General features: G+C 40.1%; 2 protein-coding genes across 2 annotated transcripts; both read left to right on the top strand.

Moving 5' to 3' along the window:
* Positions 1–1,422: 1,422 nt before the first annotated feature.
* On the top strand, positions 1,423–18,868 carry brca2 (BRCA2 DNA repair associated; the record flags this gene model as incomplete). Its single annotated transcript, XM_083887084.1, has 23 exons — positions 1,423–1,477; positions 2,121–2,354; positions 3,361–3,389; positions 3,481–3,592; positions 3,949–4,004; positions 4,527–5,319; positions 5,866–11,295; positions 11,978–12,076; positions 12,175–12,244; positions 12,323–12,798; positions 13,337–13,527; positions 13,615–13,802; positions 13,886–14,056; positions 14,597–14,969; positions 15,072–15,227; positions 15,311–15,458; positions 15,983–16,095; positions 16,303–16,498; positions 16,581–16,747; positions 16,835–16,973; positions 17,506–17,762; positions 18,270–18,401; positions 18,482–18,868. 23 exons carry the CDS (start codon positions 1,423–1,425, stop codon positions 18,866–18,868), a joined length of 9,972 nt encoding a protein of 3,323 aa, XP_083743210.1.
* A 1,096-nt stretch (positions 18,869–19,964) lies between these two features.
* On the top strand, positions 19,965–25,208 carry n4bp2l2 (NEDD4 binding protein 2-like 2; the record flags this gene model as incomplete). The annotated part of the gene is made up of 6 exons (XM_083887083.1): positions 19,965–20,063; positions 21,865–22,883; positions 23,092–23,216; positions 23,924–24,012; positions 24,840–24,916; positions 25,031–25,208. Exons 2-6 carry the CDS (start codon positions 21,865–21,867, stop codon positions 25,206–25,208), a joined length of 1,488 nt encoding a protein of 495 aa, XP_083743209.1. The 5' UTR covers positions 19,965–20,063.
* Positions 25,209–26,174: the final 966 nt, after the last annotated feature.

Here is a 26,174-nt window from a genome sequence, read left to right as displayed (position 1 = left end):
GAGAATAATCATAAAAATTTAAAAATTAAAAAACAACACAATCGCCCAAAGTGAAAATAAGAAGTTCAGTCTATGATCACGTTTCCATTAAGGCAATTTTAGCCTTTGTTTATATTAAAAAAATATAAAGTTGCACATTTCAGTGTCACGTCTGCCGGAAGTCGTGTTTACTTCCGGGTGACAGCGGCGCGCGAGGTTTGTTTTGGTCGTAGCAGCGGAGTGAAAGTAGCTAACTAGCTAACTAGCTAACGCTTGGACTCGTTTCGAACATTTTTCCGTCACTTTTCCTCAAAGTTTGTCGTGTTTTTTTGTTATTGTTTAATGTGAAATTGTCGTCGCGACATGAAAGTTCACCCTCTCGCCCTCCGTCATGGTGAGTTACGTCCACTTTTAATACAAATGTACAGTTATTTAGCGGCGTATTTCCATGAACTAGTACAGCTAGTTAGTAGTGAGTTAACACGGATTTGACACTTTACCAAACACTGTCAACCAGCTCTAACACTTTTAACTAACTTAACCACGTCGGTTATCTTCGTTAACATATTTACTAACGTGTCAGGTTTGCAGCTTCATAACGTGTCGTATGGAGGAAAGTGCAGCTCGTTAAACTCGTTCGTTTATCAGTTTTAATGCAAAAAAACAAATTAAAATTCACGAAAAGTTGATTATCTCTACTTTAAACACGTAGCTTACTTCTAGTAGTGGTGTCAAGGTGTTACTCCAGATATAAGCATTTATAATAAGACTGGAAACAAATACTCATAGCGTTTGTAAACACGGTAAGTGTTTATTACTAGATGGTAACTTGATACGAAATGTATGCCTTAAATATATATGTTAACCTTAAATAATCTTGTTGGCAACTTAATGTATTTAAATACACAAATGTCATCATTGGCAACTCTTTAGAGCTAAAACCATGATAAAAGATGTCACTCATCTTAGTCATCACTTATTCTCATTCCACACTAAAATACATCTTATATCGTCACAAACCTTCTGCATTCTCAATAACGTTATGGTTTAAGTTTGTGACTCACAATTATGTTCATTATTCATAGATCTGTTGATTATTTGCCCGAATTAATAGTAATTGTTTATTCCATAAAGTGTCAGAAAAAGGCTGAAAATGATGGTTTTCACAAATGTCTCAGTCTGTCCACAATGTGATTTCTTTGTTATATAAAACAAAAACACTAAATTATTGAAATATTTACAGCACTAAGAAATAGCTCAGCATAAAAAAAGCATAGATGGATAGATATGAATGAAAGCAGGAATATATATATAAAATGTCCTGTGTGTGCACATGAGTTGCAGCACATGCATTTGAATCATTAGTGTTTAGTCACAGTGGAAACTTTGTCTCTTCAGGTGTGCTGCGTGACAACATGTAAGGACTACACCACGTCTCCTGGAATGGATTTACCTTCCAAAAACATGTACGACGAGTTCAAGGATGAACTCTGGAAAGGTAAGGTGACGTTCAGATGAGCTTTAAATGTAAAAAAGAAATGTGTGTTTCACCTGCTCTTCAGTTTGTGGTTACTGTACATGTGACTGTACATGTTATTGTACATGTTACTGTACATGTTACTGTACATGTGACTGTACATGTTACTGTACATGTTACTGTACATGTTACTGTACATGTTACTGTACATGTTACTGTATGTGTTGCAAAGGTTTTCCCACTGCTTGTTTACACTTGGTATGGAGTGATAATTCCTGTTGTGATTCTCCTCAATCTCATTTTTTCATCTTCTCGCCTCAGAGTTCTTTATCAAATTTCAGACTTCCTGTTCTTTTTATAATAATGTTCTGGCAGGCTGTACACTGTAATGTGTAAAACTGCTTTCTTGACTCTTCAGCCACATCTTCTTTTCCCATCTTTTCATTTCCTCCAGTGCCTTCTGTTCATAACTTCTTCCTTTATATAGCTCATATCCAGAAGCTTTCACAAAGTCCCAATAAAGGAGTGTATTGTCCCATCCTTAGTTCACACAGTGGCACAGTCACCAAGGAAACCACAAAATGAAAAAAAAAGTCTTGTAGACAAGGTCAAAGGTAAATTTAAACTGAGCTGCAACCCTTTTTATTTTTATGTGTTTTTCCAGAGCTGGGACCACTGGACCCCGACTGGTTTCATGCACTGACGGCTCAAACGTCCACCATTGAGGACAATGTCTCTGATGTCTCTGATGAGCTCTGTGCGAACCAGGAGGCACAATTTAAAGCACCTTTGGACAAAACTGCTCCGGACAGTCAGCTGTTTTCAACGCCCAAAGCTTTCAGACGCAGTCGAGTGGCGTCGCCTGGAGCTGAGGACGAGCAGTCGTTTGCTGCTGAAGGTATCGACTCTAGTGATTATTCATTCATTGCTTTCTTTCATTTTCTTGGTCTATAAAATGATTCAGTTTGAATGATTTCTTTGGTTATAAAAGCAAAGAAATCAATTGCTATTGTGTGCAAAAATTGATCAGAATCATGTTGTCAATGTTACCTTGACCTCGAAAATATTGTTTTAAATATTTAAAAATACAAACTTGATTATCAAAATAGTTGGTGATTAATATATTAAGCGTTGTTGCCTTATTGATTCATTGATATTCAACGGTTGATAGTCTTTTACAGTAATACATGTTTAATAACTTCTAGTATACATGCTTGATAGAACTTTAGATTTTAAATGTATTATCGTAAAAAGTGAGAAGCTCTTTTCTAATGTTGTTCATTGTAGAAAAAGAAACGCTGCCATGGAAGGAAACGCAGAGTCCACATTTGTTTCAAATGACAAAAGAAAGGTAAATTAAATACATGTGGGGTTTTTTTGTGTCATAATTTAAAAAAAATTCATGAGTGATTTGTCATTATCTGAATTAATGTATAACTCAAAGAGAAAATACTCCCAAGCTCACACTGAAAATTTTGTAATTGGTCTTAATGGAGCCATTTTCAATTGAATTACCCGTCATTATTTTATGAAATACTAAACACTATTCTATTTTTCTATTTTTCTATTTTCTTATTTCAAGGGTACCAGCAGCAAAATATGGAGGAATCTGTCCACAGAGTCAGGACAGTTACGGTGAGCCACAAAGTCACGTTTGTATTAGGAATGTACGATATTTTTTAAAACAGTAGGCTGAACAGGCTGCTGCCTCCTTGACTTGTTTGCTTGTGCCCTCTCCAACTAGTATATTTTTATTACATTTGTACAATGAAGAAAATGTCAATATACATCTGCTGCAACATGAATATGAAAATATTATGTTAATTTCACTACAGCAGAGACCGTAGAGAAAAAGTCTCAAACTTTGTAAACTCTTAATGTTTTTGTCAATGTCGTCCGTACAGATTTGCTTCATCCTACACCTAAAACCCCGGTAAGTGTCTTAAATCAGAGATAGTGCATTATTCTTTTTTTATTTTGTAATTATGAACATTAATGGTTGACCCTCTTTTCATGAATCCCAGGTCAGCTATGCCAAGAAGATATCAGAATCACTGGGTGTACAGGTTGATTCTGATATATCGTGGACCAGTTCTATGAATACTCCACCAGCTGTGGCATCCACGCTAATTTTATGTAAGCAAAAAGACTCCATTTATGTGATTTATTTCTCACAGCCTCACAGCAGGAGTCTGCTCTTCTTTCCGTTCTTCTCTACTTCATTTCCTCATCATCTCAGATCATCTCAGTTGGTAAACCAAAGACTGTCGTGAAGGAGCAGGTGCAGTCACTCACCAGCGAATGATCAACTGAGGCTATTTATATATAGTGACAGTGTTTGAGTGTTTGAAATTTTAGAAAAGCTTTTTTTACTGTGTAATTCTTATTATTCTCAGCCACTGCTTTCTTAAATATATAATGCGTCAGGAAAAGAAACTCTGCGTTTGATTTGCAGGGACTTGAATAATCGGTGAATCTTCTTCATATTACAGCGAAACCCGAGGAGAGTCTCTGTCCTGTGAGTGTTTCTGCAGACAAAACCGTTGTCGTAAGTAATCGCAAATTTCAAATACACATCAGACAGACATGCACCCTACAAACATGTGGAGAATAAAATGGTAGAACATGAATGACTCAGACATGTGTGTATGTACATATGTATATGTATATATACAGTATTTACTTTCATCTGAAAGTAGAAGAGATGCTAATGCTAACTGATGCTATGCACACCATTTCATCCAAAATGTAAATGTTTTGTTTCCTCGTAAACCTTTGTAGTGCTGTCTAATAATAATTTTCTTTCTTAATCATCATTTATCACAGATGTTGACAGTAATTTATCATGTTTTTATCATTCTGTTGTTTTGAGATTTCAGTTTTTCTGTCCATATGAACAGTGTAAAGCAACTTTTACCAGTGCATCTTCATTTTCTTCAAGTTTGCCCCTTTTTTCCTTCTGTATATTTGAATTTCTCAGTCATTTCTGATCGTTTTCATGTGGAAAGAATTAACAATCCTTCCATTTTAAATTTCTTCTGATGTATTTCTCCGTCTTTTCTGTTTTTAGTTTGTACGGAAGCTTTTTCCTTCTCTGTCAAATTCGTCCAGAGTTGTGGCAGCGTCATCGAAAAACACAGACGTGTCTGTTCATCAAGGTACTGACTTTTTCCCCTTGTTAAAGAACAGAGCATCATCTGTGAACATGAATGAAATCGAGATTTTATGTCTGTGTTCGGCAGGCGTCGTTTCCCCTGAGGCTCCTCACAATCAGCATTTACAGAGTCCAAGAGTTTGGAGACAGAAGCTGCCGGACGCTATTGAGGATGGAGATGTTCGCGCAACCGTGGCGAATGTTCTCGATGGCGCTGAAAATGTCCTCTCCATATTTTTCAGCAACAGCGGCTCAGCGCTGAGAAAAGTGAAAACTGACAGAGTCAAAAGGAAACAAATCATCTCGACAAAAGAACAAGACTGCAGCTTTACAAACGTCTCAAATACAAACGTCGACGCCTTCACTGAACAGAGGACGGATGATCAGGACCTTGAGAAACTCTCCTCACCTCCACCGATGAAAAGTAAAGATATTAGAACCACCCAGTGGTCTCCTTTGAGTTTATCTGAAATCCCTCCCTGGACTACAGACGCTTCATGCTGTGAAAATAGTCGTTCTGCACAGGTGGAAAACAACGATTTGACAGATCGATCACAAAGAGACTCTGCTCTAACTTTGAAAAGCATTCACAGTGGCTTCATAAAGAAGAAGAGGAAGTTTATTTACACGGTTGATGCTTCAAAAACACAGGATGAAGGAAAAGAAGCTCCATCGCAGATCGACACCTCAGCGCTGGTTCCAGATTCTGGTACGTTCATACATTACCGTTCACCTATACAATTTGTTTGTGTTTTCCAGTAAAAGTCACACTTTTAATCATTAAAAGAGTTGCAAAATGAATAGAAAAAATAGTCAAGACATTGACATGATAAGAAATAATGATTTTTATTAAAAATAATAATTATTGCCCTTTTGTCAAAGAACCAGCAAAACAGTTTTCAGCTGTGCTAACATCATTGAACAACGGTTTTCAAGGGTTTTCTAATCATCAATAGTCTTCTAACATGATTATCAAACACAATGTACCATTAGAACAGTGGAAATGTGCCTCTATACACATATGTACATATTCTATTAAAAACCAGACGTTTGCAGCTAGAATAGTTGTTTACTACATTAACAATGTATAGAGTGTATTTATGATTCATTTAATGTTATATTCATTGAAAAAAAGAGCTTTTCCTTAAAAAATAAGGACATTTCTAAGTGAGCCCAAACCTTTGAATGGTAGTGTACATAAAATACACTGAGGCAATATTTGTCAGCATTAAAAATGCATGTTTCTGTCTTTCAGAACACAAAGTGAAGAGTGTTAAACTGTTGGTGAAAGACGGAGATGAAGCAGGCTGTCGCAGTGTCTGCGAGAATGAGACGCAAAAACAGGAAAATCTACCTCTTTCCGTCAAATCAAAACTTCAGGGTCTTGACATGTCGCAGCTCTGCAGAGATTTTGCACAAGACTTCAGTCAAATGTTGGACCCTGATAAAGTGAGTCTGGCATCGGACAATAATACTCAAAATGGCTTCTCTGCATCCGCATGTCTGACAGCCATGAGGCAAGCTAAGGAAAAGGCAAGACGAGCAAACCTTCACCACGACGTCAGTCACAGAAAACTTACTAATTTAAGCTGCTCTATCAATGAATGCACAGTGAGTGACAGCGGATTCCAATCTGCAGTTGCAGATGTTAGTCACCTGATGACAACACTTCCCAGCTCAGAGAACTGTGAGCAAACGCAACAGTTTATAAATGGAAGACATGAGAATCCTTTAGATGATATTAAACGAGAAGCTGAAACAGAGAAGCTGCCCAATGTAACTGAGGAAAACCAGACACTGGATCCTTGCAGAGAGAATGAGGAGCCACAAGGACCCAGTAGTGCAAAAGAAACGGATAATACCTTGTGTCAAGTTAGTGACGGCTTCAAAACCGCTTCTAATCAGGCGATACACATTTCCTCAACCCACCTGGAGAGAGCTAAGTGTCTCTTTGAAGAGAATGAAGCTGAAAAGACTCAGCCGACCAGAAGAGGTGAAATAATTGGCATCGGTAATGGAACCGTGAAAAATACAATCTCCAATTCAAACCAGCCTCCCTCGTCAGATATCAGTTGCCAGTTAACTGTGTCACAAAAGGCCGACGTCACAGAACTGTGCACCATCCTGGAAGAAGCCGACAGCCAGTTTGAATTTACACAATTCAAAATGACAAAGCCACAGCAGCAAGATAATACCAGGTCTCTCAACAAAGCAGACAAAGAACTCGACCCTGATTTTCTCCTGGGTATTGATTTTGATGAGACCTTGAGTGTCGATGCTGAAAAACACACGACAATGACTGTGACGACTGAGGAAATGGCCTCATTCACAGACGATGAAACAAGCGGCGAAGCGTTAAATGTCACTTGTAAATCCTTCGGGAAGGATAAAAACTTCAAATCTGCTTTTGAAGATGCGTCTTCCTCTTCAAAGCACATCTCTGAAGGTGGTTGCAGTGTTTCGTCAGCTGAACCTCAAAATCTGGAGAACAATCCTTTGATGCCTGGCGCGGGATTTAGAACTGCGACGGGAAATATTTTGAGGGTTTCAAGAAAATGCACGAGCAAAGCTAGAGCTTTGTTTGCAGATTTGGAGGCAGATCTAACGGATCACAAGTCAACAGACGAGCAAAGCGGCAGAGCCGGTGATAAAACCGAGCCGAGTCGGGTCACGAGCGTTGGAGAAAAAAGTTTTAGAAACGGTTTCCAGAAGGCCAGTGGGAAAGGGATTACTATTTCAGCTAGAGCAATGCAAGAGGCAGACGCTTTCTTTAAAGACTGCGACATCAGCAGTAATAACACCGTCTTATCAGTAAAACTTAAAACGAACATGGAACAATCGCCTTTGAGTATCAAAGAGAGATTTTCTGAAAAACCAGTCTGTGAATTTGAAAAAGTGAATGTTGAACCAGCTGTGTGTCATACAGAGGTTGTCCTGGATAATGTGGAGAGTCAGAGTTTTGGTTGTAAGGATACTCTGGCAGTTACAAGTGTCGTTTCATCCCACGGGAACCTGCCTCTGACAACCAAACAACTTCCCTCCTGCACAACCTCTAACATTTGTAGCTCCTTTGTCAATAATCAGTCGAGTAGTGGAGGTGGATTCAGCACAGCCAGTGGGAAGAAAGTCTCTGTGTCGGCTACTGCCCTGAAAAAGGCAGAGTGCCTCTTAAACGAAGTTTATACCCTTGACAGCATGAAGGAACATGTGATACAGAAAGGAGATGCTTTAAAAACAGGCATTCCCACAGATCAAACTCTACAAAGTGGTGGATTTCAGACAGCGAGTTGCAAAGGAGTTGTCATTTTATCTGCAGCGCTCCAGAAAGCAAAGTCACTGTTGAGTGAAAGTGAAGCAGTCGATGATAAAATCTGTGTAAAAGCAAATCAGTACAAGAAGCTCGCTCATGGTTTGTCATCCAGGAATAATGGATTTCTGGCAGCCAGTGGAAAGACAATGGTATTTTCATCTGAGGCCTTACAGAAGGCTAAAGCTCTTTTCAGTGACATCACCGTCGGTGAGGAGGTGCTAAAAGTTTCAGAGCCAAGGAAGAGCAGCAAATATCTGAACCTTTCTTCAACTACAACAACATTTTCTTCACCCTCGTGCTCAACGTCAAAGAATTACGGCTCCTCTGTCAATAGTGGAGGTGGATTCAGCACAGCCAGTGGGAAGAAAGTTGCAGTGTCAGCTGATGCACTGAAAAAAGCAGAGTGCCTTTTGAATGAAGTTCATAAGCCTGAGGACATGAAGGAACATCCAACGCAAAGAGTAGATGCTTTGAAAACATGCAATGTCACTGATCAAACTCTACAAAGTGGTGGATTTCAGACAGCGAGTGGCAAAGGAGTTGTCATTTCATCTGCGGCGCTCCAGAAAGCAAAGTCACTGTTGAGTGAAAGTGAAGCAGTCGGTGATAAAGTCGATGTAAGAGAAAATCAGTACAAGAAGCCCGTTCATGGTTTGTCATCCAGGAATAATGGATTTCTGGCAGCCAGTGGAAAGACAATGGCATTTTCATCTGAGGCCTTACAGAAGGCTAAAGCTCTTTTCAGTGAGGAGGCGCCAAAAGTTTCAGAACCAAGGAAGAGCAGCAAAAATCTAAACCTTTCTTCGACTACAACAACATTTTCTTCTCCCTCGTGTTCAACGTCAAAGAATTACGGCTCCTCTGTCAGTAGTGGAGGTGGATTCAGCACAGCCAGTGGGAAGAAAGTTGCAGTGTCAGCTGATGCACTGAAAAAAGCAGAGTGCCTTTTGAATGAAGTTCATAAGCCTGAGGACATGAAGGAACATCCAACGCAAAGACTAGATGCTTTAAAAACGGGGAATGTCACCAATCAAACACTACAAAATGGTGGATTTCAGACAGCGAGTGGCAAAGGAGTTGTCATTTCATCTGCGGTGCTCCAAAAAGCAAAGTCACTGCTGAGTGAAAGTGAAGCAGTCGACAATGAAGTCAATGTAAAGAAGCCTGTTTGCCATGGTTTGTCATCCAGGAATAATGGGTCTCTTGCAGCCGGTGGCATCACTGTGAGTGCTCTAAAAGTTTCAGACAGTATGAGGAGCAGCAGCAAAAATCGGCACCTTTCTTCAACTACCAAAGCATTTTCTTCTCCCTCGTGCTCAACGTCAAAGACTAACGGCTTCTCTGACAATAATCAGTCGGTTAGCAGAGGTGGATTCAGCACAGCCAGTGGGAAGAAAGTCTCTGTGTCGGCTGATGCACTGAAAAAAGCAGAGTGCCTTTTAAATGACGTTCATAATACCCCCGAGGACACAAGGAAACGCCAAGATTGTTTAAAAGCAGGCAATTGTGAAGATCATACTCAAGCTGCAACACTACAAAATGGTGGATTTCAGACAGCGAGTGGCAAAGGAGTTGTCATTTCATCTGCGGCGCTCCAGAAAGCAAAGTCACTGTTGAGCGAATGTGGAGCTTTCGATGATGTAATCGGTGTGAAACCAAATAATTCTGAGACGCCTGTTTCATCCAGGAATGGTGGATTTCTTGCAGCCAGTGGAAAACATGTGACATTTTCATCTGAGGCCTTACAGAAGGCGAAAGCTCTTTTCAGTGACATCGCTGTGAGTGAAGAGACTCGGAAAGTCTCAGACACAAAGAAGAGCAGCGAAGAGGTCTGCGTGGCTCAGAGGAATCTCATAAAAGCAGCGGATGTTGTGGAAGAACTGGATGATGATTCTATCACCATGCAAGAAGCAGACGCTTTCTTCAAAGACTGTGACATGGACGGTAACAATAAAATGTTGGTAGGATGTGAGGAAAGTGTGGAACCTCTGAGTGAAAATCCCAGCGAGAAAAAAACTCCCAAACAAAAACAAGAGATGTTGTCAAACACCAATGAGGGACATGGAAGTGCAAGCTCCGAGTTTGAAAATTCGACTGTGGGTTTAGTTGTTAAGCGGAAAAATGTCACTTATCGTGGCGACGTGGAGTCTCGCAAAGGTGTTACTTCTGCCTTCAGTGAATTTAGCAACAGTGGTGGATTCAGCACAGCCAGCGGGAAGAAAGTGTCCGTGTCGGATGAAGCGATGACAAAAGCAAAGTCTCTGTTGAATGATAGCGCCGACTTCAACTACGCAAACAAAAGAATGCAACCTAAAGAAGACAATTTACCACCTCAGAACACTGACGAAGGAGTCGCTTTTTCGTTTGATGCCCAGAAAAAAGCAAAAAGTGAATGTCGTGAAGCTGAGAATAAAATTAATGTTAAATCAACCCATTTAAAAATACCAGTTTCTTGTTCAACTCCCTTGAACGGTGTTTTTTTTGCCGCTAGTGGTAAACCTGTGGCATTTTCATCAGAGTCCCTCCAGAGGGCAAAAGCAGTATTTAATGACATTGATTTCTGCTCAAAGATCCCATCGGTTTCTGACACTAAGAGGAGAAGTCATATTTACGAAGAAACGCCAAACAACGCTGAAAACCTCACCGGCGGTTTCACAACTGCAGGGGGAGCTAAAGTCCACGTGTCGCAGAAAAACTTGTTGAAAGCGAAGGCCCTTTTCAAAGAAGTCGCAGACGAGGAGAGTCGCCATTCAAACTCCGACCCAACACCGACGGATTTAACAGAAGTGAAATCCACGAAAAGAAACGTTCTTAATCTTACCACAGTGAGAGACGAGCAGGAGACGAAGCAAAGTGTCCCCCGGGTCCTTAAATCTTTTCAGCCTCTGCGAGACACTGACCATGAAAATGAAACTCTGCAGGATTCGAGGATGCATAATTGCATTTTTAATCGAGAAAAAGCACTCGCAGACGAATCAGAGTTGAAAGACGGGAAAAGAGAGGAGACATTTACTTCTCCGTGGGTGGGAAGCCCTCATGGTTCCACTGCAGAGGAGATGGGAAATGTGTCAGGCTCTGAAGTGAATCATACAAGCAGCAGCGAGGGAGCTAGGTTCAAAAGGACAGAGGAGACTTCGGCTATAATATTTCAGTCACTTAACCTCAGCGGCTGCACTGAAACACAGCAGGAGTTCCTCGCCCAGGAAGCTCTCGACTGCACTAAAGCTTTGTTAGAGGATGAAAGTCTCGCTGGCAAAGGTCTCTCAGTGACATTAGAGAATGAGCAGCTGCAAGATGACCCAGATACTAACAGCAGGTCTGTGGATGGGCAGAAGAGGAGAGGGAAAAGAGTGGGAGAAGATGCAGATATGTCAGGTAAATATCTGTTTCAATTCAATTCAATTTTGTTTATATAGCGTCAAATCATAACATACATTATCTCACGGCACTGTACATAGACAACATCATGCAGAGCAGAGAAACCCAACAATTCACACAATACAAGGCATCAGTGGAGAGAAATAAACTCCCTTTTAACAGGAAGAAATCTCTGACAGAACCAGACTCAGAGATGTGCAGACATCTGCCTCGACAGGTTGGGGTGAAAGAAGAAATGGGGGACTGAGGAGAGGTCGTTTGTGTTGCTTTGTAAATGTCTCAATCCCCCACACCAAAGTCCATAGAGAATATCAGCGGTTTTACATCACAGGAGTTGTTGATCCACTTTTGCCACACTCCCTAAGTTCAAGTGTGTTATTTTGTGACTTTGGTGTTTGAAATCTTTTGTATGGATTCACCTTAGTGACACAATCTTAGTAAATGAGTCAGTCGGAGAGCAGCAGCTTCTGTGTCACCACACGTTAAAATCGACTGTTTTCTCTATGGACTTTGGTGCATGAGAAACAAACTTAAGTTTCCAGTTGTAAAAGGTTGATTAACTCCCAGATAAACACACAATTGATTTTATTACGTTATATTATTTATGTTACACGTAAACTAAATGCTTGATTATTTACTTGTCTGTAATCTTGTATTACAACCATTACATTTATTCCAGATCAGCCTCCACTGAAAAGACGATTACTGGAAGAGTTTGATCGGGCTGTTGATGAACCAAGAGGTTCAACGCTACAACCACAGAAAAGTTGTCCAAATAGTAAGTGTCTTGACTCTCCATTAAGTCTGTTATGTTTATATTATGTCATTTATACACAAATACACCTTTTAACTGTGTTTTTATTTTTCTTAATTCAGGTGTAATGAAAGATCGGAGGGTTTTCAAGTACAGTGTTTCTCATCGTCCCAACATCACAAGGGCACATGGGTAAGTTAAGCCAAGTTTACATGTGGTTTATCAGCTTTTTTTCCGTCATCTTTATTGTTTCATTTTTGTCTCTCTCAGAAGTGAGAGACAAGATGTGGAAAAGCGACTGCAGAACCCAGCAGCAACGCAACACTCAGCAGCAGGACACGGCACATCAACGCATTCAAAGACGCCAACATTTGCTCCTCCATTTCTGAAGAACGCAAAGACAGAGACTCGCAAGAATATCGACGTCTGCGTGAAAACACCGTCTGCGTTTGTTCCTCCGTTCAAAAAGCAACGGACCGTTGTCAATGAGAGCTCCTCAAAACCTCACGACGAGAAGGACAAACACCTGCGTCTCTTTGTTCCGTCGTCCAACAGCAGCGGTTTTGTACCTTCTGCTAAAAAACCACAGAACACTGTGGATGAAAATGGTGATAAAGGCAAAGAGGACATGGAAACGGTGACCTTTGCTGACGCTTTGCTGATGAATGGTCCTGCTGGCTGTGTATCGGAAGAACCTGCTGCAGAGGCTTCATCATATGTGGAGGAAGTGTTTTCTAGAAGCCAAGGTGCAGTAACCTTCACGTAGAGACTGATGCAGACTGTAAAGGCCAGGTCATATTTAATGAGTTCCATGTCCGTGGAAATTTCCATATGTTATACACTATCGTTGGAGATATGGTTGCTGGTAATTGGCCTCTATACACCTACATATTCTATTAAAAACCAGACATTTGCAGCTAGAATAGTCGTTTGCCACATTAACAATGTATAGAGTGTGTTTCTGATTAATTTAATGTTATATTCATCGAAAAAAAGTGCTTTTCCTTCAAAAATAAGGACATTTCCAAGTGACCCCAAACCAGTTTTGTAACGGCCTTGTGTCCATATATGTTTCCACTGTTACATACTCCATATTTTTCAACACAATTTTGCCCTCATTTGTGTTTTTGCATCCATTCACGTCAGGTCTCCATAGACCACAGAAATAGCCAATCGTCCATCTTAACTTAACTTAACGTCAGGTGAAGATGGAACGTATGACCCGGCCCCTCAATACTCTCCTTCTAACATTGATTGGATAACATCTTTTTCATGTTTTTTCAGACGTGTTTCTGAATCTTGAAAACGTGGAAATGGCGCGTGATATGCAAGACATGAGAATCCGGAAAAAGAAGCGTCAGACGATACGACCTCTGCCGGGCAGTCTGTTCCTCACGAAAACCTCGGGAGTTTCGAGGGTCCCGTTAAAAGCCGCTGTGAACGGAAAACCTCCTGCGAGATGCTCCCCGAAACAGGCAAGGCCCAGAACCTTGACAGTCACAGAACATTTAAGTCACACTGATCTTTAAAAATCCTCAAAATTCCATCTTGCTGTGTTTCAGCTGTATGAATGTGGCGTACGCCTGCATGTTTGCGAGATCACCGGTGAGAACGCAGAGGCTTTCCGCTTCAGTTTGAAGCAGTTCCTCAACGTGGAAGCTTTCACGGAGCACGGTGGAGTTCAGCTCGCAGACGGCGGATGGTTGATCCCCAGCAACGACGGCACTGCAGGGAAACAAGAGTTTTATAGGTAAGGCTTCATTTTGAGTTCTACCATAACACCTGTTGTTATTGTGTATGTGATTACACTGTGATCTTCATAACTGTCCACAGAGCGTTATGCGACACACCGGGAGTGGATCCAAAACTGATGAGTGAGGAGTGGGCGTTCAACCACTACAGGTGGATTGTGTGGAAACAGGCCTCCATGGAAAGATCGTTTCCGGAAACGATGGGCAGCCTCCGTCTCACACCAGAGCAGGTTCTGCTGCAGCTCAAGTACAGGTACACGGCTTTTTCCTTTAATGTCACATAATCAATTATTAGTCAATCAATTCCTCAACTTGTCGGGTTAAAATGTATGTTTTAATTTGACTTTCCTACAAACAGCGTCTTCTTTTAGTCCATGTTTGTCTTTTAAAAACACTGCCTATCGATATATAGTGCTATGATACGGACTTATGCAAGTATCCTTCTATCCTGCTGCATTATTTAATCTGTTGAATAAATTATTCACTCAGTGATGTTGTTTTGCTGCTGTCAAACCTCTGGTTTCCTGTTATAATTTACCAATCATTCTGTAATATACTTCATAATTCATTTCAGCTTGATTTTAAATTGTTTTAATTTCTATAATTGATTTTTTAATTGATTTAGTTTTAATTTCCAATGTATTTCCTTGCTTTCCTTGTTATTTTAACTTTGAGTTTAATAGCAATACGCTGAAATTAGCTGTTATTGAATATCGAACAAACAATATTATCAGAGAAGACGGTTAAACTACTTTTCCCGTGACTGTCAGTGATTTTCATTTCCACGTCTCAGATATGACGTAGAGGTCGACCACAGCCGCCGTCCCGCTCTGAGGAAAATCATGGAAAAGGACGACACGTCGGCCAAAACCCTGGTTCTCTGCATCTGTGGCGTCGTCTCCAGCGGTCGCTCCCCGAACGAGCAGAGTCGCATCGACGCAAAGGCTCCACAGGGTTCTGATGCCAAGATGGAGAGCTCATCCGCGATCGTCTGGCTCACGGACGGATGGTACGGAGTTAAAGCTCAGCTGGACGAACCTTTGACCGCCATGCTGCACAAAGGTCGACTGGCCGTCGGTGGGAAACTGATCGTCCACGGCGCTCAGCTGGTGGGATCACAAGACGCCTGTTCTCCTCTGGAGGCGCCTGAATCTCTCATGTTAAAGGTACTTTAATGACATCCTTTAATGAGTTTAATGTAGATAAAATCATTAAAAACACTCTGGTATCAAACTTCCTGTTTAACTGCTGCTGTCTGTGTTTTTTAGATCTGTGCCAACAGCACCAGACCTGCACGATGGGACACCAAACTGGGCTTTTACAGAGACCCTCGGCCGTTCCTGCTTCCTCTCTCGTCTTTGTTCAGTAACGGAGGACCAGTGGGATGTGTGGACATCACTGTACTGAGGACATACCCCATACAGGTGAGTTTAAGTCACCGTCACTCCTTGAATGTATGTGTTATTTATTCCCTTTTGACTTCTTCTTCTTCTTCGGTTTTCCCCAGTGGATGGAGAGGAAACCAGAAGGTGGTGTCGTTTTCCGCTCTGTTCGCGCCGAGGAGAAGGAAGCGAGACGACACGACAAACACAAACAAAAGGCCATGGAGATTCTTTTTGCCAAGATTCAATCTGAATTTGAGAAGGAGCAAAAAGGTAAGAGACGGGTTTATGACTCGTGTACCTGCAGTGTGCGAGAATTAGTGACAACTAATGGTGAGATTGGACAAAGTTATTATTCGTTATATACTTACCGGTAGTATTCTATTGACTTTTAAACCACACAGAACGTTGGGAGTCCCAGAATGTGAAAATCTCTCTTGCGTTTTCATGGATACAGTCAATACAAGACTTCATTCATATTGTATTGTATCCTTGTTTGTTTGAGTAAAGCTTTATTTTAATAAACAGTTTATACAGGCATGTTCTGCTTCTTCTTCTACATTTTTGCTGTATGTCTGTAGCAGCATTATAGCGCCACATACAGGCCTGGCACATATGCTACAACATTTAGAGTCATTTTTTGGGGTTTCATGCGGATGGAGATTTTTCTGATGATGATGCTGCGTTTACAGGAAACTCTAAGAATGAAGTAAAGGGAGCGTAGATGAGGCTTCTGCCAGTAAATTCTCTTAATGTTACGCACTGGACCGTTTTAAGAACAGAGGTTTCATCTCCAGGTATCGACAAACCTCAGCGCAGAAGACGGACAATGAGCCGTCAGGATGTCGCGAGTCTGCAGGATGGAGAAGAGCTGCATGAAGCAGTGGGCGACGACCCGGCTTATTTTGAGGTGATGGAAAATGAACTTTACACATTTATTTAACTTGGTTATCTTTACGGCTGCAAGGATTAATTAAAGGTTATTTATAGGTTAATAAATGTATTTGCCAACTATTTTGGGTTTTCGGCTTCTTAAATGTGACGGATCAATTGATGATGAGAAGAACCATTAGTAGTTTCAGCCCTATTTTAATAACATGTATTAATTACCTCTCAGGCTCATTTGAGTGAACAGCAGTTGGCGACGCTGCAGATCTACAGACGCTCTCTGATGGAGAAGCAACAGACAGAACTGCAGGACCGTTACCGCCGCGCTGTCGACGCAGAGAGCAGCGACGGGGTCTGCCCCAACAGAGACGTCACCCCCGTGTGGAGACTCTGCGTCGCAGACTCCATGGACCAGCGTGGCAGAGGTGTGGCCTCATTTCCTCTACTTTTTTGTTTTTTAACCTGTTAATGCCCTGATTTTGATTTTCACTACGTTAATGTCTTTAGTTTACCAGTTAAACCTCTGGCGTCCGTCCTCGGACCTTCAGTCTTTGCTGAAGGAAGGCTGCAGATACAAAGTCTATAACGTCACCACCTCGGATGGAAAGAGACGCAGCGGGGTTGAAACTGTTCAACTCACTGGGACGAAGAAAACACAGTTTCAGGATCTGCAGGTACTGTGGCCAACTGTTGTGTCTATGGTATGTTTCTAAATGAATATTTTTTTTTTTTAAATATATGATTTTCTATATATCGTACAGGCTTCTCGTGAATGGCTATCAACACATTTTCAACCACGGGTTTCTACCAATTTTGTGGATCTTCAAAACACAGAGTATGAGCCGCTGTGTGGAGAGGTGGATCTGACAGGATACATCATCAGTATCATAGATGCACAAGGTGAGCCATTTCTTTTTCTACCTTGTTTTTATTTTCATCAGCATATACATCACTAAATTGGACTGGACTGGAAAATGTATACTTTATTGTCCCCAAATGACTTTTTGACCCTCTTGATGTAAGCAAACCTCAAACCTCTAAATTGTGCATGCAGACAGTGCTGAGGGTCTCATGATGGCCTTAGTCTTCTGAGTGGCTCTCACTTAAGATCAATCAAGGTCAAGGTCAATCAAATCAATGTGAATGATGTTCCTGCAAAGCTTAACAATATTGTCCCCATCCTGTTGTGGTTAACAATGTGAGGTTGCCAAAAATTATGAATAAAACATTTTCCAAAGGTTTTTATCAACAATAAATCCCCTCCTCAGAAAGAAGAGTCTCTGATCAATGTGTCTTTATCAAAAAGGCTTAGTCGGCATCAAGTTGTCATTAATAATGCTGCCTAAGTATTTGTTGTTATTCACTGTCTCCACAGCTGTGCCACTGTTATTGTTGGTGCTTGAACAGGTGGATTTTCTCGTTGTCCTCTCAGGTTCCTCGCCTGCGTTTTATTTGGCCGACGGAAGCCTCAACTTTGTCAAAGTGCGCAGTTTCAGCAGCTTCGCTCACTCTGGCCTGGAAGATGTCGTGAGACGGCGAGTGTTGTTGGCTCTTAGCAACCTGCAGCTGCGAGGTCAGTCCACACGTCCAGCTCCTGTGGTGTTCGCCGGAGATCTCACCGTCTTCTCCACAAACCCTAAGGAGGCTCATCTGCAGGAAGCCCTGTGCAAACTCAGGAACCTGCTCCAGGTACAAATTCAGAGTTCATTCCACAACAAAGAAAGACCAGTTTGACCGATTTAAGTCATTTGCAGTCATTTGCATGAATGCAAAATGTTGTACTCTCTCCACTGACCTTTAAAGGTGTCATATGTAAGAATGTGGCCAAAAACAGTTACTACATTCAAATTCAAAATACAGAGGTCTTATAGGTTTCGTTTTCTGACGTAACTGGCAACCCGTGGTTGCTCGGCAGCTGAGACTCTACTGACTGCAATGATTGGTAGACGGCAGTAGGTGGCGCCACATGCCAAAACATGATTTCAAAACATAAACATGATTTACAGTCTGCAAAATATTTTTTTGAATGCAAATATTTAGTCTGTACTGTTGTTGTTGGTGAGTTCAGTTTGTTATATGAACATTATTCCTGAGTCTCTGTGACATATTAGGAGGATTTTATCATTTATTACATAATGCACCTTTAATAATTTCAATTAATACTTTTTTTAAAGTATTTTCATGCGTGTTTTTCAGGCTCAGGAAAACTTTTTTGAAGTAGCCGAGGAGAAGCTGTCACTTTTAATGAAGTCTGATGACGTCGTGAGCTCCGTTTCTTCTCCGGCTCTTCTTCACCCGCGAACCCCGGCGTGTACGACGGACACAAGTGTGAGTCTCTGCTCTTTAAAACACATTTACTCTCATAATCAACAAGGCACTGATTTAAACCGTTTGTTTTTTTAATGCAGCTAATCCCTCAGCAGTCAGTCAGAAGCCTGGGCTCCGTCACACCTGTGAGCGTGAATCCTCCTGCTGCGTCGTCATCTTCAACAGAATCAAAAGACCCAAAGAGCCTGAAGAGGAGACGAGCTCTGGACTACCTGTCTCACATCCCGTCTCCTCCGTCTCTGTCACGCCTGAGCTCTGCGGCTTCTCCGTGCGTGAAGAAGACGTTCAACCCTCCTCGCAGGTCTGCGACACCGAGCACTTTAACAACGGCACAGACTCCCGCTCGCAAACCTGCTCCTCCTCTTCCTCCTCTTCCTCTTCCTCTTCCGCCGGCCGAGGACGAGTGGGTGAACGACGAGGAGCTGGCGATGATTGACACTCAGAATTTGCGAGGTGGTGATTCCTAAATCCGTTAACGTGTGAAGTTCCCTTAAATTATACACTACCAGTGCCTGTGGCACTTTTGTCGTCCCACTGGAATAATTAAAAGATGTAAATATTAAAATTGTCATCACTTCCTGTCCGTCCACTTGTTTGTTTGTTTTTAAAAAGTTTGTTCTTCTGTAAAAAGTTTTGTTCTTCTGTAATTTGATGAAGTTGAGGAGCTTCTGCTCGATCCTTGACAAAGTACCTTTGTTGTTGTTGCTGACACCACACATCAATTCACCATATTTCTATATACATTTTGATTTTTAAAAATGATTTGGTCAGTGAAAGTAGAAGACATGGCATTGAAAGATTCTAGATCCTAGATCCTAATATATGATCAGTTATTTTAATATTTATGTGAAAGGCCCATCCCTATAAATAACATTAGTCGTGTTGTTTTTAGATATTTTAATCCAGAGATATTCCATATTACAACATGACAAATATCCATAATCTTCCATAATTTTGAGGACAAATTACTGACGTGATCAGTGAGTTTGCTGCAACACCTGTATAAACATAGGTACTAACTTTAAGTTATTTGTTGAATAACGTTCACTGAAACAAAACAGAAAAATAACCAAGATAATCGATTAAAAATAAATTACAATTTGCGATTAAACATATTTTTGTCCACGTCAAAAATTCAGATTCGCTCTTTATGGTTATTTTAAATTGTGAATATGTTGATAATTAACAAAAAGTGAATCCCTAGGTTATGTTTGTTACGTCAACTGTCAAACAAAACATTTTAAATGGGTATGATTCTTTGAGTTTTCCTATTGTGACACTGCAAATCTTTGTTTTTATGGCATAATCCTATTTACCCTATACAGCCCATAAATCCTGTCATAGTAAGTGCAACTCAGGAGGAAAGATCACAAACTATCACCAAAACAATGATGTTTTTAAAAGTGTTGAATGAATGAATGAAATGTAATTTCAAACCTAAAAGATTCCTATATTTTTATATTTTTATTTCTGTGGTTGTTTCTATTCCAGACCAGCGGCGGCGCTAATCGCTCTTGGTCATGTTAATCTGCTCGATGATGAAAAGGAGAAAAAGAAAAGCTTATTAAACACAAGGCAGATGTAATGTTCAAATGTTCCGGGGGATTTTATACTTTAATTTAGTTTTTTCCGCATTAATTCTCGTCTCTTTGGATTTACACGGTAAGAATTCACGAAATGGGACATTTATTCTGTTTATGTTCGTATCACATTTTAAACGTAGCACGTTGTTTGACCGTTTTCTGTCATTAGCTAAACACAATCCTGTTGTTTGGTTTCAGTTTTAGCTTCAATGACTTTATAAGTTCATTGATTTATAATAAATATTCCACGTTCACTGACGTAGTTTAACTTTGCTGTGCTTTTTCTGCTCCTGTTCATTTATTCAGATTTAATAATGTAGTTGTTTTTTAACGAAACATAAGATATTTACATCGTCACAGCAGCAAAGGCAGTAAAGATAATACATAACAAACATGCATTTCCACATATATAAAGGTACAATACAGAAATACATTAACAACACGACTATAAAAAGTTAAACATTCCAGTATAAACACGGGTTGAACATGAGATATTACATTTATGAAAAGTATGTTATATACATATTGCATATGTTGGATGGATGTGTAACCTGTTACTTAAAAAGTGAGGATTCCGTAATAAACGAGGAGAATTTAAGGAAAAACACGAGGTTTTCGCTCTCGTTTGAATCAACTACATGAAAATAAAATATGTCGAAATATTTGAAACCGCTGCATTTTTTTTGCTTTCCACGGAAAAAAATAAGAAAATGGATCAGAAGAAGATAAGAAGATCTGAGTCTTGATCATAATCATCAAAGTAATTTCCTTCTCCAAAGCCTTTGAATCGTTAAATTAAATGTACATCAGATGGAACAGAGAGTTTGACACAGAGTTCTCACAAAAACCCTTGTTAACGATGATGATCGTTAACGTCGCGACAGGAATCGTCGACTTATGTAAGCGAGTGAATATTATTGGACAAAACCAGTTTTCTCTCTATTATACTTTTTTTTAATCTAATCCGAATTATCCACATTCGTACAAATCCTGATTCAAACCAATTATATTGGTTTAAAAGAGTAACACAATTTGCGAGCACACTTAGCTAACTTAGTCTAAACTTGCTAACAAACTATATTTTTCCTGTTAATATTATGAATAATTATTGTGTCATTTAAATGTTTAGCATTACTGCTAACCCTGCTAACAAAGTTAGCTAACAAACTATATTTTCCCCCTTTTGTACCGTACGTAATTATTTTGCATCATTTACATTTCGAGAATTACTGTAAGACATAACAGTAATGTTACACTGACATTTGGTAACATACTATATTTTCCCTCTTCATACTGTGTAATAATAATTATTCTGCATCATTTACATTTTGAGAAATACTGCTAAACCTGCTAACATGCTATATTTTCCCTCTTCATTATGTCCATTAACAACAGCTGTGTTTATTTGTAGTTTTTCCAAACCAAACGTCAGTTAATTGTCAATTCTACCAACAGAAACGTTTTAACAAGTTCATATCTGTCGTTATTTTTCTAAATAAAGGCTCTCAATTCTGTATTGAATTGTATTTGTGAAGACAAACAAATCATTTATTTTAACTTTTCTGATCTGATTTTTGCAATAATCTGCTGTGCCAGATAGTGATGCTGGTGGATCAACAGTTTACATAGAATAAAGTTAGACAGTACTGTAATGTTTAATGTGAATTAAATATGACACAAATGCAGTAACGGTAAAAGTAGAAATGTTTGTGCTAGTTAGTGTTGGGTTAGTGTGGGTTAGGGTTAGTGTGGTGACCATCTGAGGATCATCCCACTTGCGGGTTTGGCGATCCGAGTTGAACATTTAGACTAGAACTCACCATCAGATCTATCAATCCGAAAAGATTAAATATCAACTCTTTTGCTTTGTGTTCACTCAGATGTCTCGTCCTGACTCCGCCTCTACGACATCACCTGGTATAAAGAGCCCTCGTGTGGCGGGTCAGAGTCGTGCAGACGTGGTCAATGATTCACTCAGAAACCCCAAACCTGTGAGCAGTGACCGCGTCGATGGACAGAGCAGCGAGAAGGAGCGCGTGTTAAAGGAGGTCGGACTCACCAGCAGAACTTTCATCGGTCCGATATTTCCTCCACGAGCCGACGCGGTCAAGTCCGACATCGAGGACTCGCTGAGTGAGTTCTACAAAGAGCTGGAGCAGATCGATACGCCAGACGGTGCTAACGAGAACTCAGGGACACAAACCACTCCCACCAGCGAGCGCGCTCAGCACAGAAGCCAGGAGAGGTTTAATAATCCAAGAAAATCTGCAGAAATGGACAACTCCTGGACAAGCAATGGAGGGATGCAGCCATCATCATCGTGGCCACACTGGTACCAAAACGTACCGTACCAACCCAGGAGACCAAGGCCAGATGTGGACCCGCCGTCTGTGTCCTCTCAAAACCAGAGGCATTATCCACAAACACCTAACAGACCACCAAACCCAAGATTACACCCACCACCACCACCGTTCCACCCTCACCACCCACCTCCACCTACATTCTCACACCCACAAAACCAACCACAACATGTGAATCCTAACAGGATCAGCCCAGGAGCGACGAACCACTATCAAGAGCAGTCTCATTTTCAAAGACCTCCGAGGTGTCCACCACAGAATGTGTCCAGACCTCACACTCAGGGTTACCACGGAGAAGACCGTCCTCAAAACGTTGACAGGCACGAATGGGGCTGTAGCCGTGACGCGTTCTCCGATCGCCCAAACGCAGGACGGTGTCAGTTTAACGAGGATTATAACGGCTGTGAGAGATTTGGTTCAGGGAATGAACTCTGGGAGCAACAGCGTCACTGCAGACCTCCTGAAATCAACCACAGCTCCTCCCTGGTCCTGATCCTCATGAGGGGTTTACCAGGATCCGGCAAATCAACGCTGGCCAGGTAAATTTGAGTAGGATTGACGGGTGTAGTGTTGTAAGGTCAGGAGTCTGAACTCAGCCAACGCCATTGCAGATATTTAAAAATCAGGGCAGCAGATGGTTGATAATCAACTGTACGTGGTCTCATCCTGTCATCTAAAGATGTTCTACAGAAGTTACAGAATTAGAGAATTTAGTAAAGGCTGTTGAATGTTGTGTGTCACTCACAGAGAGCTGCTCAACACTGGTCCCTCTGGCCTCATACTCAGCACCGATGACTACTTTGGCCGCGAGGACGGTTACCGATATGATCCAGGTTTCCTCGGAGCAGCACACGAGTGGAACCAGAGGCGAGGTATTTACCTTCTGTGTCGAGGGTTTAAGGAGAAATTTATCAGTTTGTTTATTTGTTGCCTTCAGAAATTCAGGCATTTTCAGAAGTGGAACTGGATTTGTCACTTTGCATTAAAAAAATTAAACACAAAGCACTGTTTTATCAGGTCAGTGTAATTTATTGTTGTTTATACTCTTGGCTATTTTACAGAACTTTATTTAGGTTTGTCCCTATTTTTTATTAGTGTTGTGCAAAAGGTTAACGCACGTTTCCATGACGACTGACTGGAAAAAGATGCTTATGACGTCATGTTTACGTGCCACGACACTGGAATCCAGGCCGCGTTTACCAGTTAGCTCCGTTAGCTGCATTAGCTCCTTTTAGCGCTGTTAGCTCACCTGTAGTGTAACTGGAGTGGTCTGTTTATTAAAGGAAAAGAGCAGCGCTACAAATAACCTCTTTTTCTGCTCAGTCGTCATGGAAACGCATCGTACGTTAACGTTGACGCCTTTGATGTGTTATCGTTTGACACTATTTTTTATTTCTAGTTTTATAGTTAAACTTTCTTGGTGTTCTTATATATTTGCATTTTCTCACTCCTAAATTGCAGTTGATGTTTTCAAATGAAAAATGCATAATGAATAAATGTTTTATTTAAGTACATTTAACTAAATTATTATTATAATTTTTTTTTTTTTACATATTGTTTTCTTTCAAACCTCTTTCAGCTAAAGATGCTATGAACGATCAGCGTTCTCCAGTCATCATCGATAATACAAACATTCAGGCCTGGGAAATGAAGCCATACGTCCAAATGGTGAGTGATACTTCATATTTAATATTAGTTATGATTATGATTATGATAGAAAGGAAACTTATTAAAAAAAGAAGAAGAATCAGAATATTATTAACACAAGAGGAGTTTGATTTGGTGCAGAACAAACATAAAGAAATAAAAATGTGAAATATATACAAAAGTGACCTTTAATGTTAAAAGTGACACAGTGCAAACATTGTAAAACAGTGGGTTCACAACAGATTTATAAACTAATCACAAATAAGACTGAGATTGAAAGTGTGAGTTTTTTTAGACTCTAATCTCAAAAACGGAGAATTATGAGAAGAAAAATCATAATTGTGACTTAAATCACATCAGAATTTTGGCTTATTTATTTATATATATATATTTTTTTTTATTCTCTTCTGTAGTTACATATACTGTATCACCAATACTTCTAAGAATATGGATTTAAAGATAAGGATTGGCAAAGCTAAGAATATACATTTAAATCTTAAATATATAAAGACTAGAATGTTCTACAATGAACAGCATGAACATGGTTTAGGGTAATAATACCTGGACCATAGGTTTTCTGATTATAATAATGCATTAATAACAGTGTATTATTTAAAGGAGAGGATTAGGGTTATGTGTATTGTTATATTTAAACAAAAACAGACAAATTATTATGTTAAAGTCAGAGACAATCTCAGAATTCTGAGAAATAACTCCAAATTCAGACCTTTTTTTTCTCCAGGATTCTGATTTGGATCTAATAATTTTATAGAACATCACTTTTATCCTCTTCCATAGTTATTGCTGTTTTAGAATCTTAATTAAAATCTCCACCTTTTTTTAACCAGGCTTTAGAGAAAGGATACAAAGTGGACTTTTGTGAACCTGACACCAGCTGGAAGTTGGATCCTTTGGAGCTTGAGAAGTACATATATATATATGTTATATTTTATAAATAATAATGTTATACATATATATATATATATATATGTTGTACACACAGTGGCAGACTTCACTTCTGCTCTTGTTTTCCCTCCAGACGGAACAAACACGGCGTTCGTCACGACAAGATCGCACTGATGTTGGATCGTTTCTCGTTTCCCGTGTCCATCGACGTGGTCATGAGTTCACAGGAGCCGCGTCACGTCGCTCAGAGACAAAGACCAGAGCAGACGGAGGCGTCGACGATGATGAGGAGGAACAGACCTCTTCATTAGTGTAAGTCAGAGTGTGATCGGCTCATGCTTGACGTTGTGCGTCGCTCTGTGTTTGCACTCGTGCCAAAGTGAGAACATTCCAGTCCAGTCGCTGTGATTTCTCTCCCACTTCCTGTTTTCCACTCTCCTTTACCAAACCACTTTCTGTGGTGAGTTTTCAGGGCTGATTATTTGCTAAATGAGTTACGGGGCCTGTTTCGTCGCTCAAACATTTAGATTAATTTGTTAAGGATATTGTGCGATTTGTCAATCAAAGAGGAATTGAAAACGGTACAAATTATGCGCTGAATCCACAATTGGAAAGTGAAAAACACGCACACATAAATGACCACACAACCAGGCTGAAGATACTCTTTTTCTAAATATATGAAGGAATTAATATCATGTTATACTTATGGGAATAATGGTCCTTTTCGTTTCCTCCTCCTTTGTTGTCAGGTTTATGTGACAGAGACAGAAAAAGAGAAACACACAAACTCAGGCTTCTGTAGTAATAAATGTCGCCACAAGATGGCAGCCTCTTTAAAGTGAGGCTCTACGAGAGCTTTTTCTGGGGGGCAATAAAAACCAAAGGGTTTTCATTTCAAAGCGATTTTACGTGTAAGCAAACGTTTTCTACTAATACGAGTTTTAAAATTTCACACACTGGACCTTTAAGCAGTTTTGAAGGACAACAGTATTTTTGTATTTTTCTAAGACGTGTTGCTGCTGCAGTTTTAATATACTGTATATATACTTTTGTATAGGCAGATAAATCTATTTTTTGTCCTTTTTCTAAAGATGTTTTCATGGATAAAAAGTTAATTAAGTTATTCTGTGTGTGTGACGAGACTCAGGAACTCGAGGATCATCTTCTTGTTTCAATTGATTTTAGTTGTTTCTTTTTTTTTTTTTTTACAGAAAGTCTCATTAAAGAGTTTCTTTGTTCTGTTTAAATCACAAGTTTCATAGTTAAAATGTCGTAAC

The sequence above is a fragment of the Microchirus variegatus genome (assembly GCF_963457635.1).
Source record: "Microchirus variegatus genome assembly, chromosome: 3".
Taxonomy (NCBI): domain Eukaryota; kingdom Metazoa; phylum Chordata; class Actinopteri; order Pleuronectiformes; family Soleidae; genus Microchirus; species Microchirus variegatus.
The sequence above is the reverse complement of the archived record's forward strand: the minus strand, read 5'-3'. Positions and strand labels throughout refer to the sequence as shown.